This window comes from Aspergillus viridinutans (assembly GCF_018404265.1).
Source record: "Aspergillus viridinutans IFM 47045 DNA, scaffold_4, whole genome shotgun sequence".
Lineage (NCBI taxonomy): Eukaryota > Fungi > Ascomycota > Eurotiomycetes > Eurotiales > Aspergillaceae > Aspergillus > Aspergillus viridinutans.
Genome location: NW_025091220.1, coordinates 2,641,077 through 2,658,954, shown reverse-complemented (window position 1 = coordinate 2,658,954; position 17,878 = coordinate 2,641,077). Strand labels below are relative to the sequence as shown.

Here is a 17,878-nt window from a genome sequence, read left to right as displayed (position 1 = left end):
ATGTACAGATTAAAACCGAGGCAATGACATGGGGATATGCCAGAATCTCTCGAATAAGACAAAAGGCCATACCGCATACAGCACATGTAATATAGGTACACAGAGAACAAAATGCGCCCGGGTTCCAAATCCCGGCTGCCACAAAGCAGTCAAACACCAAGGAATCCGTTCTCCCGACGCTTAAAAATCAATTCAATTCCCAATGAATTATTCATAAATGAGTTGCGTGACACATCTCAGGCGGTCTCGGCTCCTGCACTGACAGGTGGCCTGATCGTACCTAACTCAGATTCGAGAGTGGTGGATCCCTTTTTCCTGCCAGGGATGTGAAATCCAAGGTGTTGCGATGCAGGTTTCGTGTTTCCAGATGCCTGCGACTCGCCAGAGAAATCGCTAAACCGAGAGAAGATGCCTCTCTTTTTGGGTTTAACCTCTTCGTCGTCAAGGCCCACATCCTCAAACTTCTCTTCTTCCATAGCCTCGGGCTTCGAGAATCCGTTCGTGTGCGACGTAGATTGCGACGTCATGCGGGAGAACCGTGAGTCTAGTGAAGTTCGAGAAGGCATTGTGTCGGTGTAGCTCACTGGAGAGCGAGCGGTAATATCCTAGAACACCCGGAGTCAGCCGACATACGCCCCAGGTAAATAAAGTGACCTGCCAACTCACAAATGACCGCCGGTACGAATCGAATGATTCGCGGGATATTGAGAAGGGTTCATTATCGTCAACGAGATCTCGATGATTTGACGATCGGTTCGGACCAGGATATTTCTTCCAGAAACTCTGCTTCTCTGGGGGCGAGGGCTGCGATTGACAATCCTTAGTTGTGGAATCCTGGGACTTCAAGAACAGTTGGGATGCAATTACCGGCAGATAAGCACCGTTACCGTCGACAACTGTAGATTAAGGAATCAGAAACCTCGACTGTCATAGGGCGCTAGGGATTGTTGCGAGTATGAAAGCATACCACTCAATTTATATTCGGGGGGTTCTTTTTCGTAGCTGTTTCTGATACTCAACGGATTGGAGTGATGACTCTCTGTGGACACCCGGTTGTCTTCGTGGATGTTCTCGATCTCCCCACCATTGGGGGCCGCCGACCTTCTGCTCAGGAAGTTACGAAACGGAGCCATGCTGGAATGAGATCTAATTCAAAATCGCGGAAGTAGTCAGATATAGGGCTTGTCCCAGATATTTGGAGTGTAAGTGTGCAACTGCAAGGGGATCTGATTGATTAAAGGACAGGAACAGTGCAACAACCCCCCAATCTCACATGATCGGCGGCAATGGGGTCCCGTTGGTACAATTTATGAATGTCTTTCTTGGATGACGATCTTAGCGGCAACACATTAACCAGAAGTAAGGCTCGAGTCATTGCGCTCCCTCACTAGTTGTAGCTAAATCGGACGATAATTTGCTGCTAATCCAGCCGTATACGTCAAAGATTCGGCATCCCCAGAAATCCTTTTTCCTTGTTTCTCATTGAGACAAGGAAGGAGATTATTTATCCCTCCCATGATGTACGACTTTAGGCGCCCCACGTCTTTACAGTTTGCGCTTGCAATTGGAGTGGTTGGTTCCCACTTTGAAAAATCCAGCATTTTTCACGGGAACCAGCGTTGATTGTACAGACTGCAGTGGAGGGACCGAAAGTGGAGCAGGGAAGGAGTACGGGACGTGGATACACTGAACTGTAAGGATCCTCGGAAGTAGTTCACGCCTGCCTCGTGGCTTCATTATTGAAAATGCCTCTTCGAATCAACAAAACCATCTGAGATTATAGGTGGCAATTGCATCAATACATAGGTACTCAGGTACGGAGTACCTCGGTTGCGTACTGTCTCGGTAGGGAAATTACACCCATATGCTTTATGCATGAATGTCCGACGAGTAAGTACTTACTATACGTAGTAGTAGTAACGTAACTATATAGTAACTAGTAGGAGTTTTGATGCTTTTTGTACTGCACGTGATACATGAGCTGGTGATACTATCATGATGTTATTGTTGCTTTTCAACGACTTCATTCTCACGAGACGCTTGCCATCGTTTCCGGTCATAGTTATCAGCGTATTGGTTAGGTTACTGTTCGAGATTCTCCTTATAGAATTCACCATGCACTCGACTCATCGACAGGCAAAATTCATTGCCTCGTCGCCTGCAACTTTACAGTAATTTGGACTGAGAAATAATGGTATCCCGGATGTCATTTACCATAAGTGACCCTTTCTCCAGGGAGGGGAAGTCACCTTATTTGGGATCTCGGCTGGAGGGTGATTCCGTCTCAGGCTGGTCGAGTACGGAAACGAGGACAGGAGCATCGATAATATCCAAGTAGGGGCAAGAGTATATAGGTACTCCTATAAGCATCAGGTCTCGATTGTAACCCCCGCATGCATGTAGCTCTCTGGTGTGTCTGGATGTGTATTCATATATGCCTGCACGGCAGATAGCTACTGGTATTTCGTAGTAGAAGAGCCGGCTAATGCGGAGTATGGATATGCATTATACAGACAAGGTGTATCCAGAAGGCCAGTAGAGAGTGAAGCCTATAGACTAGCTTCCCCGGACGTTTAGAAAACCTAACTGCCGCGAACGGCCAATGTCCATGGGGTGGTTTCGATATTGGCAGTCACCATGGAGTAACCCAGGGTGAATTGGGCAATTGCCCAATCTGGACATGAGCACACTAGGATTAGGGAAGAACCTCAGTGTATGCACTTCATCCCAACTCTCTGTATAGGGTCAGAGTGCTTGAGGTTGGACTTGGGGAGCGACCTGGCATCCTCGATCTTTGAGATTAAGATACCTTTGCTGTGAGTGAAACTTCACTCGTTTGATGGTTTCAGTCGGGTGCCACATCTCTATCATAGTACTGATCTAGGAATATCGGTAGTGACTCCGCAAAATAACGTCCACCATGACGTTCATTTCTCAATTTATCTGCGTCGCCTTTGCTATTCTGCTGGTGGGTGTTGTTCACGGAGTCGATCCTAAATCCAAGATACAACATCTCACAGGCCCTCATGAAGACGGTCATCGGCCCCCCGAGATGGTGGACAGAGCTAGGTGTGAGGTCAGCGCGGAGTGTGACTATGGGCATATTTGCGACGAGCACCTCCTGAGATGCGCGATGGGTTGCAAAAGTTCATTCGACTGCTTCCAAGGTCATACATGTGTGCACGGCAAATGTCTCACGCAACATAATACTGAGTGTGCCGGTTACCACAGGTATTGCTTCGAGGATAGCGATTGCTGCTCGGGTAACTGTCGTGCAGAATTCTGGACGCTTTGGAAGTGGTGTGGGCATGGATGACGGCCTAATTACAATGCGGCCAATATATATTGTGCTGCGTCAATGGGTCTTCAGCAAGGACCATGGTGGTTGGTAATGTGGGAAGCGAAGCGAAATGAAATGCCACGGTACAAGGAACAAAGTATTATTTAATTACATAAGAGGCTGTAACAAATCGCATGGATCGAGAAGATATTGATACTCCCGAATCAGGTGAATCGTTTGATTATAATTGAAGACGGGATTGTTGTGGCTCAAACAATAGTTATGGAGCTTTGGACATATTTTCAACTAGGATAAATTTCCTTAATCTGTCACGGATAACCTAGTGGAAGGCCCGCCGCTAAGTCAGTAACCTTGCTGCGGCATTCGCCAGCGGGAAAGGTGCCCGGTACGAATCCTGGGGTCGTCGCTGTACTCGTGTGAGTAATCCACGATGCTACAAGGCGCTAAGCAATGGAAGTGACCCTTGAGGGAAGCAATTCTGCAGAGACACTTCCACCCTGGGATGGCGTCGCCGGAGGACACCTACTCGTTACAGGGAAATTGGCTGTTTGGCTGGACAACCGCAACTCTCTTCTTTTTGTTTTCTTTTTTTCCCCATCACCGTACTTGATCCAACCGGACTCTATTTATTTACTGCCTTTCATACATTAACCATGTAACTTCCCATGACTGAAAGATTAATTGCTTAATATCCTTGATAGTCATCACATAAAGAATCATTGCTGATAGGGTGTTGTAGCCAGTATAATCAGTCGAGAGGATGCGCAGCTATGATATGCTATAGCAATGTCTTTTATCTTACGATGTTATCTCCTGCATCTACAAATCTGTGGATTTAATCATATGTAGACTCGACACTATGTGCTACGTCGGAAGCTACTGCAGCAAACAGAAACTTCCTGGCAAACGGCGCTCCTTCCATCTCTCCTAGCTACCAAATGCAGGGCTCTGTCTCTCCTGCCCTACGCCATCCTAGCAGGCTGAGATCCCTCCCCCAAGTCCCTTGCCTTATCCACGTCCTTCACATCCCTATAAACCCGCGAGGTCAAATATCGAATTGAGTAGGTACCGGTCATCGTCGCCTCACAGCACCCGTCCTGCCTGTACGCTCGACACCCAGAGATCTCACTGGCGAGAAGCCAGTAAGCATACACGATGCGGTTCTGGGTGGATTGGGCTCTTTGGCAAAAGCTGAGCATGGTAAGTTCGATAAGATCAACGACACAAAGTGATCGAATCTAATGGCAAATGGAACAGGTTCTTGCAGTTCTCCTAGTAGGATCGACTTCCACCATATTCGCAAGCCGGCACTGATCATCTCACAGGCGATCGTCCTCATCTACGCGTTCTGCGTCCTTGCTTATAACCGACGGATGACCAGAAAACATGCCGCCGCTGAAGCATATCAGAGAATAGAGCGGGGCACCGAGCTACGTCCGGTATCAACTGGAGGGAGCGACATACCATTTGGGGCCCGAGCGCTAGAGAAGGGTGTCCAGGTAGATGGTATTTGGATATCTACCAGCAACACATCAAGTCCAGCGCAGCTTGCAACCCCAAACGCAAGCAGGCCGACAACGCCAGTCGTAAAGCAAACACATAAAACCTCGGCTGCTGACACCGCAAGCGATGTGCAATCCCGCTGGCACACGGAACAGTCTGTTCTCAACGCAGCTGGTCGTGACTCTCGACGAACTGTGGCGCCCTCCAAACAGGAGGTCTCGGATAGGAGCAAGTCCAACAGCGGTGATTCCGACAGACTTCCTGAAAATCAGCTCATCCATTCAGATATTGTTACGCCTCAGGAGTCCCAGAGCTCGGTCGGATCAGATAGACGATCATCACGAGGATTCTTCGGCCCACATAGCTCATGGCTAACAAAGTCACCCGAAAAGACCAAGCGGAAGTCGGTTGCTGACGGTGAGTTCATTGAAGCAAATCATATGGCTGCTGTGCTTTGCAAGATGCTAACATATCACCTCTAGCTCTAGGACACCGTCGAGGGCAATCATCGGAAGATTTCAGGCGCAGGATCAGCAGGCTGATCGAGGAAAATATCCAAACTCGTCCGAAAGAGGAATTCCAGCTGAAGCCTCTACCGCGCGATGGCATGCATCGACACAAGTAAGAATTGCTTCCGACCGTTCACAGCCATAATTTTCATTTTGCTGCGTCGTGAGAACAATTACACACGGTATGAAGCAGCAACGTGGTATAGCTTCTCAGGTATCCCGGAGATATGTTCAAAGCAAACTCGGTCCTCGGCTCTGTCAGATAAACCTAACTCGCATTCGTGTATTATGCCACCGCTCACTCATACATACCAGACTGAGATGACTGAGCTCCTTAATAGTCGAGGGTAACAATTGTATCTTATATAGTACAAGCTTGAATAGTCCTTGAGACGGGATTAATGCTCTTCGCTCCTCTAATGATCTCATATCTCGAGTGACAGTTCACAGAGATGGTAGCAATAAGATCTAGGCAACGCTCGTAGTACTCCACTGAGGGAACCGTCCGATAGTTGTATTGAAATCTGGCATTTGCAACCGACCTATGTTATCGCTGTTGTTCGATCTGATCGTTGAGGTTACCCATCCGAGGCAGCCATCAGGCTGACATGGCACGTGACCTCGTGATGGTCAGGACGCGTCCGCGATCTCTCCTATTGTTTAGTTGAGTGACGACCGGGCGATTTGCCACATTAATGAGCTGAAGCGTCTTCTGTTGAGTCATATTTGTCGAATAATCCGTGGCAGTGCCTTTGAGTCTCTGGTTTTCAAGCTGATTACTCCGTGGACTAACGCAGAAACCTACGGATTGACTGAAAAACGCGTCCATTCGCGACAAGACCACTTATTTGTCGGGTTTGTGGAAGTACCAAATCGCCCACACTACTTGATTACTTTCCCCGACAACATTATGGCGGCCGATATGGAGACTCAGAATGAGTATGACGAGAGCGGATTGCCAGGCCCAGGCGCACCCACTCCGCTGTCAGCTCTGGAGGTGAGTACTCGAGGAGGGGGAGGAATACTACGACACCATGTGCCCTTACATCAACACACAAGGAGAATTTGCTGATACAGCCGGTGTAGGGAGTTGCAGGTTTGACCAGTAGAGACATCAAGCTCTTCGTTGATGCGGGCTATCACACAGTCGAGTCAATCGCATATACGTAGGTCTTCCTATGGGTACTTGAGCCCCGCGTAATTCACAGAAAACTACTCACACTTTTGAATAATCCAGCCCGAAGCGATTACTGGAACAGATCAAGGGAATCTCAGAGCAGAAGGCGACCAAAATCTTAGTCGAGGGTGGGCCAACCCAGTCCCCTGAAAATCGGTTCTGTCTGACTTTTACTTTATAGCCAACAAACTCGTGCCAATGGGCTTCACAACCGCCACAGAGATGCACCTCCGACGAAGCGAGCTTATATCGATCACGACAGGATCCAAGCAACTAGATACATTATTGGGAGGAGGCATCGAAACGGGGTCGATCACCGAGATATTCGGGGAGTTCAGGACAGGAAAGAGTCAAATATGCCATACGCTTGCCGTCACCTGTCAACTGCCGTTTGATATGGGTGGAGGCGAGGGCAAGTGCCTCTATATTGATACCGAGGGAACTTTCCGTCCGGTGCGTCTATTAGCGGTGGCCCAGCGTTATGGGCTGGTAGGAGAAGAGGTGCTGGACAACGTCGCCTATGCTCGAGCCTACAATTCGGATCATCAGCTCCAACTACTCAACCAGGCATCTCAAATGATGTGTGAGACGCGTTTCTCACTTCTTATTGTTGACTCCGCCACCTCGTTGTACCGGACGGATTTTAACGGTCGTGGTGAGCTCTCGTCCCGACAGACGCATCTCGCCAAGTTCATGCGGACATTGCAGCGGCTGGCGGATGAATTTGGAATCGCCGTCGTCATTACAAACCAAGTAGTTGCTCAAGTTGATGGTGGTCCAAGTTCGATGTTCAATCCCGACCCGAAGAAGCCCATTGGTGGCAACATCATTGCGCATGCCAGTACGACCAGATTGAGCTTGAAGAAGGGTAGGGGTGAGACCCGAGTTTGCAAGATCTATGACAGTCCATGTCTACCAGAAAGTGACTGTCTCTTTGCCATCAACGAGGATGGAATAGGAGATCCAAGCCCCAAGGATCTGGAGAATGATTAGTCGCGTTATCGGGACCTTTCCACGACGTTCAAGATGCCATGACGTTTCTTCACATTTTACTCAGATACATATAGGTCTTATTCTTTTGTCCTAGCGTGCAATGTACATCACAGAGAGTCTTAATTGATTGATGCGAGCCTGTTCTGAATTTTGACACTTAAGCCGCTGAAAGATTGCCCACGTAAGAAATAGGTAGACTTTTATCTCTTAGCTCGAAGGGCAAAGATTCGTCCGCAAGCAACTATGCAATTTGAGTCAAACTGATCGTTTGTTGTCATCTGTGATCAACACTAACGCCGCGTTGCTGCAACCCGCGCCAAGACCCTGCTTTTTTTTTGAGTAGCAAAAGAGCTTCAGCTTCCGCCTTTCAACTCCGCCAAATCGCAACACTTCATCTGCCTCGATAATCGGCCATGGAGGCTTGAGATCACCATTTAAATATCCGTGGAAGGTGGTCTAGTGTCAATCCGCCATGGCGAAAATTTATAAGGACACAAGAGTCGACCTTCGGCCATACTCGCCGAACGCCGTCGCCAACATCCAGATTCCAAACCAAGAGAGCTCGCGGAACCGCGCCCGATTTTCGATAGCCTCATCCTTCGCCGGTCCTGAAGAACCAGCAGCGAAGGACGAGGAGGAGTTTTCTCGCCGATACCTAGCTACACAAGGGTCAATTTACTTCCGGAAACACAAAGTCTATCCCCGAACCTTTCTCTGGCGGGTGGTTAATGACAACAAGGTCCTGGAGATCCAGTGCGTGGATTTGACAAAGGGAGGAATTGAGCATCATGAATACGATATCACATTACGCTTCGACTTCCAGGAAGAGATTCTTCCAGCCGGAGTTGATATCGCTGACTTGGAGGATCATGATGTGTTAAGCGTGTTTGTGATCACGGCTTCCAAGCAGCTACACACGGTGACTCTGCGCCCGGAGTTCTTTCGACGACTAGCAGCAATTGACGAGAATGTATCTGACTGGTGCAAATCGTGCACACCGGCACCTCTGGCTTTTTCTCATCCTCATCGGTTACATGCGAGCAGTCCGCTCGAGTTGTTTATTTCCCTTGATAGCGGCGCGCTGCTGCGCCTGACTAGGAGGGCTGGTGACGATGGTACTTCCCCTCCCGACACCTTCTCCCCAATGCAGGTAGTGTGATACTAACTTTTCTGTGCTTTGAAAGGTTCACATTGGACTCCTTTGACATTTGACGAGAGAACTTGGGGGGCGTCGATTCGCGGTCTCGTCCGATGGCATGCGCAACCCACGATCAAATACCAGGGACGCAACCTCGATGTGAACGCGGCCAATGCGATCGCCACTACATCCGATCAAACCTATGCATTCGCAGTTTGCTTGAACCACACTCTGAAGATATGGAATCTCGCTACGAACAGACTAGCCGCCACGAAGGACCTCTTGGACCGACCAGTACAACAGCAGGAATCTGCTTCATACTCGTTAAACCCCGCCGAATCATCGTTCATTCGTGTGTTTAATGTGGAGAGAGCGCTGGATGGCGGTTATCGTTACTACATAGTCACCTATTCGCCATTCGAGGATGGGCGCTTCAAATTCTGGGCTGTCAAAGGAGGCCTGACGTCGCAGCTGGTCGTCGAGGACCTCTTTCCTGACGCTGCACTGACGCCATTGGATCCGGACTCAACGGGGAGCATGTTTTGGAGTATCGCTGATTTCCAGGTGAAGCCCATGGAGGAAGGGAAGCGCATGGAGCTGTGGGTGCTGTGGAGAAATAACAGCGTGTACCAACTGTATACACTACATTTCAGCTTCGAGACGCTGGTGACAGATTGGGCGACGAATTGGGTGTCTACAGCCATGGACACGCGGACACAGGCATCATTGCCGGCTGTTACATCGGAGGATGCTGTGGACCCGACGGAGAAGTGGTTGAGCTTCCTCCTACAGCCGAACCGATACTCGCCGGAGGTACTTGAGACTGCTTTGTCTGTTTATCAGGAAGCACTTCGGCCCCTTTCCTTTCCTACTGCACCAAAGAAAAGCGCCCCTCTTCAAGAACGACTCTGTTCGACGGTCGCTGCCACAGTCTCCCTTCGTAAGTATGCGGAGGATGACATGGATTTTACAAGGTACCGGGCAGACACAGACTCCAAATGGCGCCAATTCTGGCAGATTGCGGAGGACATCAACAAGCGAAGATTCGGAGCGATTTGCCTCGCGTATGATGTCTACAACGAAGTTCCGTGGATGCTTTTCTCGGATAGCTGTGCAGTCATTCGCGAATGTAGCCCTACCGAGTTGCTCCTGCATAACTCAGGCTCCGAGCTTCGAACAGAAGGGCCCAAGATAGCCGATCGGTGGAGCCACAGGAACCTGGGCTCAGAGATTGGTGATTTGTTCGAACAAGCATCGTTCTTGTTGAGGGTTGCTTCCGGTTTCAGGAGACGTTTCCCCCCTGAACTCGAAGCAGCGTGCCACTGTGCCCTTGAGGCGGAAGTCTATGCGGAGCCTTCATCGTCCATCCCCGACCGCATGGATGCGTTCCGTGAGCGGTGCGACTTTACCGAGCAGATTTCCAACAAAACTTATGACGGCCTGCTTGCTGCAATGAATGAGCGTTTGAATATTTACAACTTGTCGAATGATGTCTTCTACACCATCGTTGACACGATCCCTCTCGGTTTTCCCGGCAAAGACTCCGAACTCCTTCCCACTCATTTCGGAGTAAAAGTAACAGTCAACGGCGCCCAGGAGACCATCGAGAGCACACGGCAGCTTCTCACCGACCTTTTACTTCTCGTGGTATTCGTGGACGGAGAGGTTCAGCAGGAGGATGGGTCTACTTTCGATGCCGGGGATCTCTTCGCTACGCTCATATCTCTTTTGAGGGAATACGAGATGATGTCCTGGCTCAGCTCGAATGTCCGAAAGTGCGTCGACAAGCCTCCGAGCGTCATCAGCGACACGTCGAACTCAACCTTCTCCCTGAAAGACTCCACACCCAAGGGCAATGGCGAGAGAGTGGTGACTATCTTGGAGGATCTTTTTGCCACTGATATTAAACCGCGCCAAGCCATTGGCTTACCCCAGAGCTACACGCTGACACTCGGCATTCGAGATGTTCTTTCCTGGGTGACTCGCCAAGGGGAGGTAGCCTACCCGAACGCATTGGTTTACATTCAGTGCGATCTCATTGCGAAGAACAACATTGACATTGCCTGGGATTTCCTGCGCTTCCAAGCAACCACATCATGGGCAACCTATGTGAAGGGTCGTTTATATGTGGCGATGTCCGAATTCGACACTGCGGCTTTGTACTTCCGTAAGGCTGCATACCTCCTCTGTAAGTATATACTCTCACTTTGCACGCCAATTCTAACCGTCTCTAACGTATTTCAGCATGTGGTAAACCTCTCGGCAACTTGCATGAGATGTCATCAACGCTACTGGACATCGTCTCGGTAGACTGCTTCCACAACGGTCTCCCCAAATACTTCCAACATATCTTGTCCATATTCGAACAGGCACGTTCCTTTTCCCACGTTGCAGACTTTGCCAGCCTTGCACTGCAAGCGCTCGCAAGTGAGAATAGAAACGAAAGGGATCCGGAGCGTATTAGCATGCGCACCGACCTGCTCTCGCGCCTTTTCTATGCGTCCTTGAAGACCTGCCAATTCGACGAGGCCTATTCAGCAATGTCTCGATACGAGGATCATGCGCTGCAGCGATCCGCCCTCTCCTCTCTTATCACCGGCATATTGAATGCATCTGGACCAGGCCTGTCTGGGCTTCAGCAGATTCTACACTTTCCCACATCTCTCCTCCCAAATATCGCTACTCATGTTGATGACACACTTGTCTCCCTTGCCCGGAAGCAAACGTCCTTCAATTCTCTATTGGAAGCTGGAACAAAGTGGGCCGACACCACACCGGATTATCAGCGCATCCTACAAGCATATCGTGTTGCCTGTAATGATTATCGCGGAGCCGCCGAAATTGCGTACCGAAACGTCCAACGTCTAAGACACGCTAGAGATAGCCCGTCGAATCGTCTGGTTCTAGCCAAAGGCAGAGATACTGACGATACGCGGCAGACGGTTGAGGAGGACGACCCAGAGAGCAAGGAAATCCGCAACGAGCTTCTCTCTCTGATCAACCTACTTGGCTGCGTTGACAGAAGCGAAGCCTACATCCTCGTCGAGAAGGAAGATTCGACGTCTGTGGCCCAGCGTCGCAGCGCCCAAGCGGACGATGACGGCAACGTCTTCATGGACGATGCAGATAGCACCTCTCTTACACCCACCGGGTCAAGACGCAGTCTCAGCTCCAGCACAGGCGCCATCAAACCTCATAGTCACAGAGACAGCAAGTCCTCGGCCTCCGGTGTAGGTGTCAACAACCACCGCCAGCGCCGAGTCATAGTGACCCTCGACCACCTCCGTCGCGAGTACCAGTCCGAGCTGGACCGAGTCAGCAGAATCGAAAGAGGCGATTGGGATTTCGGGCTCCTTGACGCGCCGGAAGCAGATAATGATGATACAATGCTCCTTGCCTAGATGCGCCGAGTTGAACAATATTTGTTCCTCGGAGTAATACTCGGGCTTTGCACTTCGCGCTTGAGATCCAACTTTCTGTATCGCGGATAAAAGACATGGGGCTTCATGACTTGTTATTTACTGGTTCTGACCTGGATTGATCGCAATTGCAACATATGGTGCAAATAGGATGGATAATGTTTTTCTCTTCCTCTTCTCATCTACCTCCTCGTTTCTGTTATTCAATGTTTAAGCAGCAGTACTGTACTGGGTAGTCATAGTCATTGTCATGTCATGGTCATGGTCAGGAGTGGGAATAAATACTTGCAGCTTGCATTTCGTCTTGATGATATGCGTCGTTGGTTGTGAACTGCTTCGTAATTGCCTTGGCCCTTGGTCGTAGCTAACATCAAGCAAACAGGGTTCCTCTTGGTGACTAAATAATTTGATTAACGGAGACTATTTGTCACTGTTGGCATGTATGCGAAATTGAAGTCCTACTGTTATCCGAATGCCAATGATGTTCAGATGTATTATTAATTTATAATACATGTAGGCCATACTACTCCCAACCGTACTCCGAACTTGGCATCGAAACCCTAGAAACCCGCATTATATGCTCTGGCTCAGCCAACGTCAGCAATCTACTGCTGCTCCTCCGCCATCGAGCTCGCATATAATCTGCTGAAGTAGGAGCTCTCCGTGGAGAGAAGGGTACATGGATCCCCGGATTCCACGACGCGGCCTGCGTCAAGGACAACGACCTTGTCGTAGTCGAGTATTGTCTCGAGTTTATGGGCGACGGCTAGGATGGAGTGGGTGCTGAATTTCTCTCTGATGACTCTTTGCATGATTTCGTCTGTCTTTGCGTCGACGCTGTGGTGGATATGGTTAGTATGATATCCTATGAGTAGAGATGGCAGAGGTGAAGGACGATATTGACGTACTTGCTTGTAGCTTCGTCGAGGACGAGGACCTTCCCTGGTCGGAGGATAGCTCGCGCGAGACAGAAGAGCTGCTGTTGGCCTTGTGAGAGGAAGACCTCGCTGATGTCGGTGTCGAGTCCGCCTTTCTCCTGGATCTTGGTGTATAGCCCTACAGCCTTTAGGGCTTCGATTATGGCTTTCTCGGGGTGGGAGCCCTCGGGGTCCATGTTGCGTCTGATGGTGCCTTTGATCAGGAGCGGGCTTTGAGATACGCCGTTGATGCGTGAGCGGATTTCTTGACGGGAGATCTTCGTGATGTCGACGCCGTCGATATGGATACTTCCGGAGCTGAGCTCCACCATTCGGAAGAGACTCATGATCAGTGAAGTTTTGCCGCTGGAGTGGTGTAATTAGATATTGGCCCGGTCTGACTAGGGATTGGACTGGACTTACCTGCCTGTCCTCCCGCAGATCCCTACTTTTTCTCCTGATTGAATGGTCAGGGACACATCACGCAGGACTGGTTCCGAAGGTCTTCATATAGCGTTAGTGGGTATCTATAGCTAGAATGCAATCCGCATACCTGTATTCTGCAGACACGGATTTGAATTCGATGTCCCCTCCCCAAGGCCAATTGGGAGGCACGTCGTCCTTCTCAGTCGGCGAGTCCTCTGAGCTGACGGTCTCGGTGAAAGAGCGGATACGCACGATGGAGCCAATATGGGTCTCAAGATTTGTCCAAAAGGTCACGAGCAGCTTGATGCTCTGGCTGAACAATATCACATTCAACAACGCCACGCCAACGTCACCTGCGCTAATTGTCCCTCGTAATGTCACCACGAGGACAATCAGTATGACGGCGATTGCCGCTACGACCATGTCCAGCGTCAGGGTTAGCCAACGCTGAATAGCGTACAAGAGATAGAATGGTCTCTGCGAATAGTCAAGCAGCTGAAGATTCTTGTCCTCCAGGGCTCTCTGCCAGCCGAAAGCCCTCAAAGTCACCAGGCCATTGAGACAGTCGCTGAAGTGAGAGTATAAAGGTGCCTTGGCTTCAAGGTCCAAGAACCGCAGCTGCCGTGAAGTCCGAAGGTATACCTTCTGGATTGAGTATACGGTGAGAATCACAAACGGAAATGAGATAGCGGCATATCTGGAAGCAATGCCCATGAAGATCATCTGGGCGAGACAGAGAACCAAAGCTAGAGAATGTATGGTGAGCGGGCTACCAAACTTGTGACAGCGTGGCGCACTTACTGGCAAATGTATTAATGGCTGCAACTGGGAGCTCCATATCAATGAGCTGCAAGTCCTGACTGAACCGATTGAGTATAGAGCCGGTATCCGTTGCCGCAAAGAACGACATGGGCGCGCTACCAAAAATTAGAGACATCTATGAAGAATGAAGAATCATGACGCACCTCAGAACGGTTACTAGCAATCTTCTATGAAAGCTTTCACCTGATTTGGGTACCATGTTGATCACCATCTCCCTACAACGCATGTTAGTTCTCGCTCGTGTTTGGGAGTTAGGGCTTTCTCACCAGCAGCCGATGATCAGAGAAAGCATGCCGACAGCGCCGAGCATTGCGTAGATTCCGAGGTAATATCCGGTACGGCCATTGGGGTCTTCCTCGTTTGAAATTGCCCACCATTTGACCCAGATGCCTGTCATGTCGGTCAGCATGAGACGCTAAAGACAGAGTTACAGACACCATACTTGGAAAAGATATGCAAAACACAAATCCTGAGATAGCCACCAGGAAGATCACCGTCGGCAGCCAGCCGATTGATCGAATGTAGTACAAGTAGATCGACAAGTCGCCGCTCTGCCTTCGTGGGTCTTCTTTGATTGCCTCTGTCTTGCTGGGCCGCAAAGTCTTTGGTTGAGCAAGGTTGGTTACAGAAGGCCTATCGATTTTGGACTTCCACTCAGGCAAGCCCAATCCGAAACTTGAGACATAACCTCCAGCAGCATCGAGTGCCTTGAAGCTTCCTTGCTCTGACACATGGCCCAATTTGTCTAGCACCACAATCTGATCGGCGTAAGGTAGTCTTTTGGCTGTAATTATTTGTATCTGATCAGTATAAGCACGAAAATTGATCGATAATACTAATTGACACACCTGACGATGAAGCAACAATGATCGTCGAGTTAATTTTGCGTAGCAAGCCATGGACGCCAACGAGTCTGTGGAAGACGTAGTCCTCTGTTGTTGCGTCCAAACCGCTGAACGCGTCATCGAGGATGACAATATCTTTCCTAGCGTACACAGCTCTTGCAAGGGCCTAGGATCATTTATCATATTAGCAAGACTTCGTATCAGAGGGCACTGAACGTACAATTCGTTGGCTTTGCCCTCCACTCAGAGCAATTCCCTTGCTCCCAATTACTGTTTCGTCTCCTCGTGGTAATTGTTCGAAGTCTTGGACAAGAGCGCAGGCGCGTACAACACTTGCATACCACTCTTTGTCAAAACTTGACATGGCAACGATGCTCTCCCGTATGGTTGCATTCATATGCCACGGCATCTGGTCGCAAAATGCAACGCTGTCAGATGATAGTCTTATATCCCCATTCACGCATGGCACCTCGCCGAGAATAGCCTTCAGCAACGTTGACTTGCCGCAGCCGGAGGGCCCAACGATCATAGTGAAGCTTCCCCGCGGGAGGGTAATTGTTAAGCCCTTTAGTACAGGCTCTTTCTCGTCATCCCAGGTAAATGTTGCATTCCTTATTGTCAGTGCGTCGTGATACACAGATGTCGCACGATGAATCGACCGGTCCGAAGCGGTCTCAGATAGCGTGGCGTCCGAATCATCCACGAGAACCAAAGCTTTGGGCTCAAAGCTGTCATAAGAAGCGTGTAAAGGCTTAAGCCGACAATCGAAATGATCGTCTTTCTCAAGGAATTCCTGAATACGGCTGAAAGAACCAATAGAGCCAACGAACGTCATTAGAGCCATGACAAGAGACAGGAGTGGGTCTGCTAGTAGTGCAAAGAGTGACAAGGATGTATAAGCTGTAGACATATCAAACGCAGAATCCTCTCCTCTGCTATGCATTATACCATAGAAAGCTCCGAGTGCGAAGATGGGGGCGAAGATGCGAGTGGTCCAACCTGCATTGGACTGTTAGAGGCCAGGAAAATCGCACCCTACAATAAGATCAACATACCGAGAGCCATATTCCAGACTAAGAGTCTGCGAAATCGCTTTGAAATGTCTAGTTCTTCAAGCCGCAGACCGTGTAGGCTTTTCATGATGGCAGACTTGAGACCCAACATCTTGATTCCCTTCATTGAGCCAAGCATTGAAGCGGTAGATGAAATGCGTCTTTCAATGGCTTCAAGCCACACTGCCTGTCTAACCATCACAAAAGACAGTGCGATAAGGCATCCGATAAGGGCCACTGGCCATGGTCAGTTGGTTCGATGGAAAGCTTGGAGAGTTGCAAATCTTACCAAGAGCAACTCCTACAGGAACCACACAGGCGACGCCCAACTCCCTCTCCAACAGGTAAATTGCCAGGGCTATTTCAGCGGCATTACCCCAGATATCATGGATTGTCTGCCAGCCCTGAACAATTCTTTCAATATCCGCACTCATCAAAGTAAGGGATGCAGCGGGATCGGCATCTTTGACACCTAGCCTGCTTGCTTTATTGTAGATCATCGAGACGACACCTCCTCTAATCATGGTAATGGTGCGATATGTCATATGCTGGTACTGGCCCATGGTAACCTATTGTAGGCGGTTCAACGTTAGAAGGTCACGTATTGTGGATTAGAAAGACCCGTGTACTCACGCCCATTCCAGTGTAAACGAGTATATAGGCGCCTATCAAACCATAGCCGATGCTGTTCGTGTGACTGTTCACCGGTTCCATGGAGAAGTTTAGGGATCGGTGTAGCAGCAACGGCTGACAGAAATTCAAGGCGGCCAGGCATGCTCTTGGAGGCACAGCTGAGAGAAGAGGCCACTTGAATGCTTTTAAGGAGATGAACAGCAACGTATTTGGTTGCTTCCTAGGGACTAACTCTTGTCAGTTCGGTCTATATGAGCGGAGAGTCAGACTTCAGGATGGTACCTTTGTTCCAGAGAGTCTCCAAGGTACTGTACAGTCGTCTGGAACTCAGTTGCTTATCGAGGACGAAAAGATCGTCGACGGCGAGGATCTTGGAGAATCCCGATCGAAACAACGGATTCAGCCATACGAAGAACAAGCGATTGAATATCCCTGCTGTAGCTTCGGGAGGATACCCCGAGTACTGCTTTCTGAGAATGTGCCTCTTCTGCACAGCCTCAAGGATGAGAAGAAGAAGCTTGATTCCAACGGTGACCGAACTCAGGATGGCAATTGTTTCGTCTGTTTGGCCGATGCTGCGCAGCCATAGTGTTCTTGTCTTTGCTATGTCAAAGAGCAAAGTGACGAAAAGGTAGATGTTCAGAAGGAAGGATGGTGTAGTCGAGCGCAAGTGTTCAGCACAAGACAGAAGACATAGGATGAAAAGGCCAACAGTTGTGATGGCGTTTGCTGCAATTGAAGCCTGGGTTCTGGTCGCAGCTGGAAACGCCCAATAGACTGTGAGGACCAGCTGAACGATGCCTAAGGCAATCCACGCAGTCTACCAAGCATCAACAAGCAAAAGGGAAATGATAAGCAAACGTCTGTGAAATTCCAAAGACTGCACTCTAGACACAACAAGAGGTTGGAGAAACGTACAATCTTAGCCCACAAGAACCACGAGGCTACAACTTTTGTTTGTCTCCGGAACAAATGATAGAGTCGAAACGGTGCGATGATCAGGACGATCCCCAACGGCAGGATCCCCAGGATGAGCTCCTCAAAAAGCAAAGAGAAGTCGAAACCGCCTCGACAGGACAGTGCAGGAACGTGCAGAGTGTTGTCCACCTGCTGGCATGACAGAGGTGGTGATGATCCTGTCAT

At 49.5% G+C, this 17,878-nt stretch overlaps 4 protein-coding genes across 4 annotated transcripts; 2 read left to right on the top strand and 2 right to left on the bottom strand.

Moving 5' to 3' along the window:
• Window positions 1-236: 236 nt before the first annotated feature.
• On the bottom strand, window positions 237-1,133 carry Aspvir_006871 (uncharacterized protein; the record flags this gene model as incomplete). The annotated part of the gene is made up of 4 exons (XM_043270061.1): window positions 237-605; window positions 667-804; window positions 868-896; window positions 968-1,133. 4 exons carry the CDS (start codon window positions 1,131-1,133, stop codon window positions 237-239), a joined length of 702 nt encoding a protein of 233 aa, XP_043125996.1.
• Window positions 1,134-4,456: 3,323 nt separating this feature from the next.
• Window positions 4,457-7,483, top strand: Aspvir_006870 (RAD51 family DNA repair protein; the record flags this gene model as incomplete). Its single annotated transcript, XM_043270060.1, has 8 exons — window positions 4,457-4,501; window positions 4,559-4,576; window positions 4,627-5,221; window positions 5,287-5,425; window positions 6,061-6,310; window positions 6,400-6,479; window positions 6,551-6,618; window positions 6,672-7,483. The coding sequence occupies 8 exons, from the start codon at window positions 4,457-4,459 to the stop codon at window positions 7,481-7,483; spliced, it is 2,007 nt and encodes a 668-aa protein (XP_043125995.1).
• Window positions 7,484-7,955: 472 nt separating this feature from the next.
• On the top strand, window positions 7,956-12,022 carry Aspvir_006869 (nucleoporin Nup120/160; the record flags this gene model as incomplete). The annotated part of the gene is made up of 3 exons (XM_043270059.1): window positions 7,956-8,598; window positions 8,668-10,809; window positions 10,866-12,022. 3 exons carry the CDS (start codon window positions 7,956-7,958, stop codon window positions 12,020-12,022), a joined length of 3,942 nt encoding a protein of 1,313 aa, XP_043125994.1.
• Window positions 12,023-12,645: 623 nt separating this feature from the next.
• abcB (putative ABC multidrug transporter) lies at window positions 12,646-17,878 on the bottom strand (the record flags this gene model as incomplete). Its single annotated transcript, XM_043270058.1, has 15 exons — window positions 12,646-12,877; window positions 12,949-13,323; window positions 13,381-13,461; window positions 13,511-14,129; window positions 14,185-14,300; window positions 14,349-14,420; window positions 14,472-14,595; window positions 14,648-14,989; window positions 15,054-15,216; window positions 15,271-16,049; window positions 16,106-16,339; window positions 16,392-16,671; window positions 16,736-16,962; window positions 17,018-17,555; window positions 17,654-17,878. 15 exons carry the CDS (start codon window positions 17,876-17,878, stop codon window positions 12,646-12,648), a joined length of 4,407 nt encoding a protein of 1,468 aa, XP_043125993.1.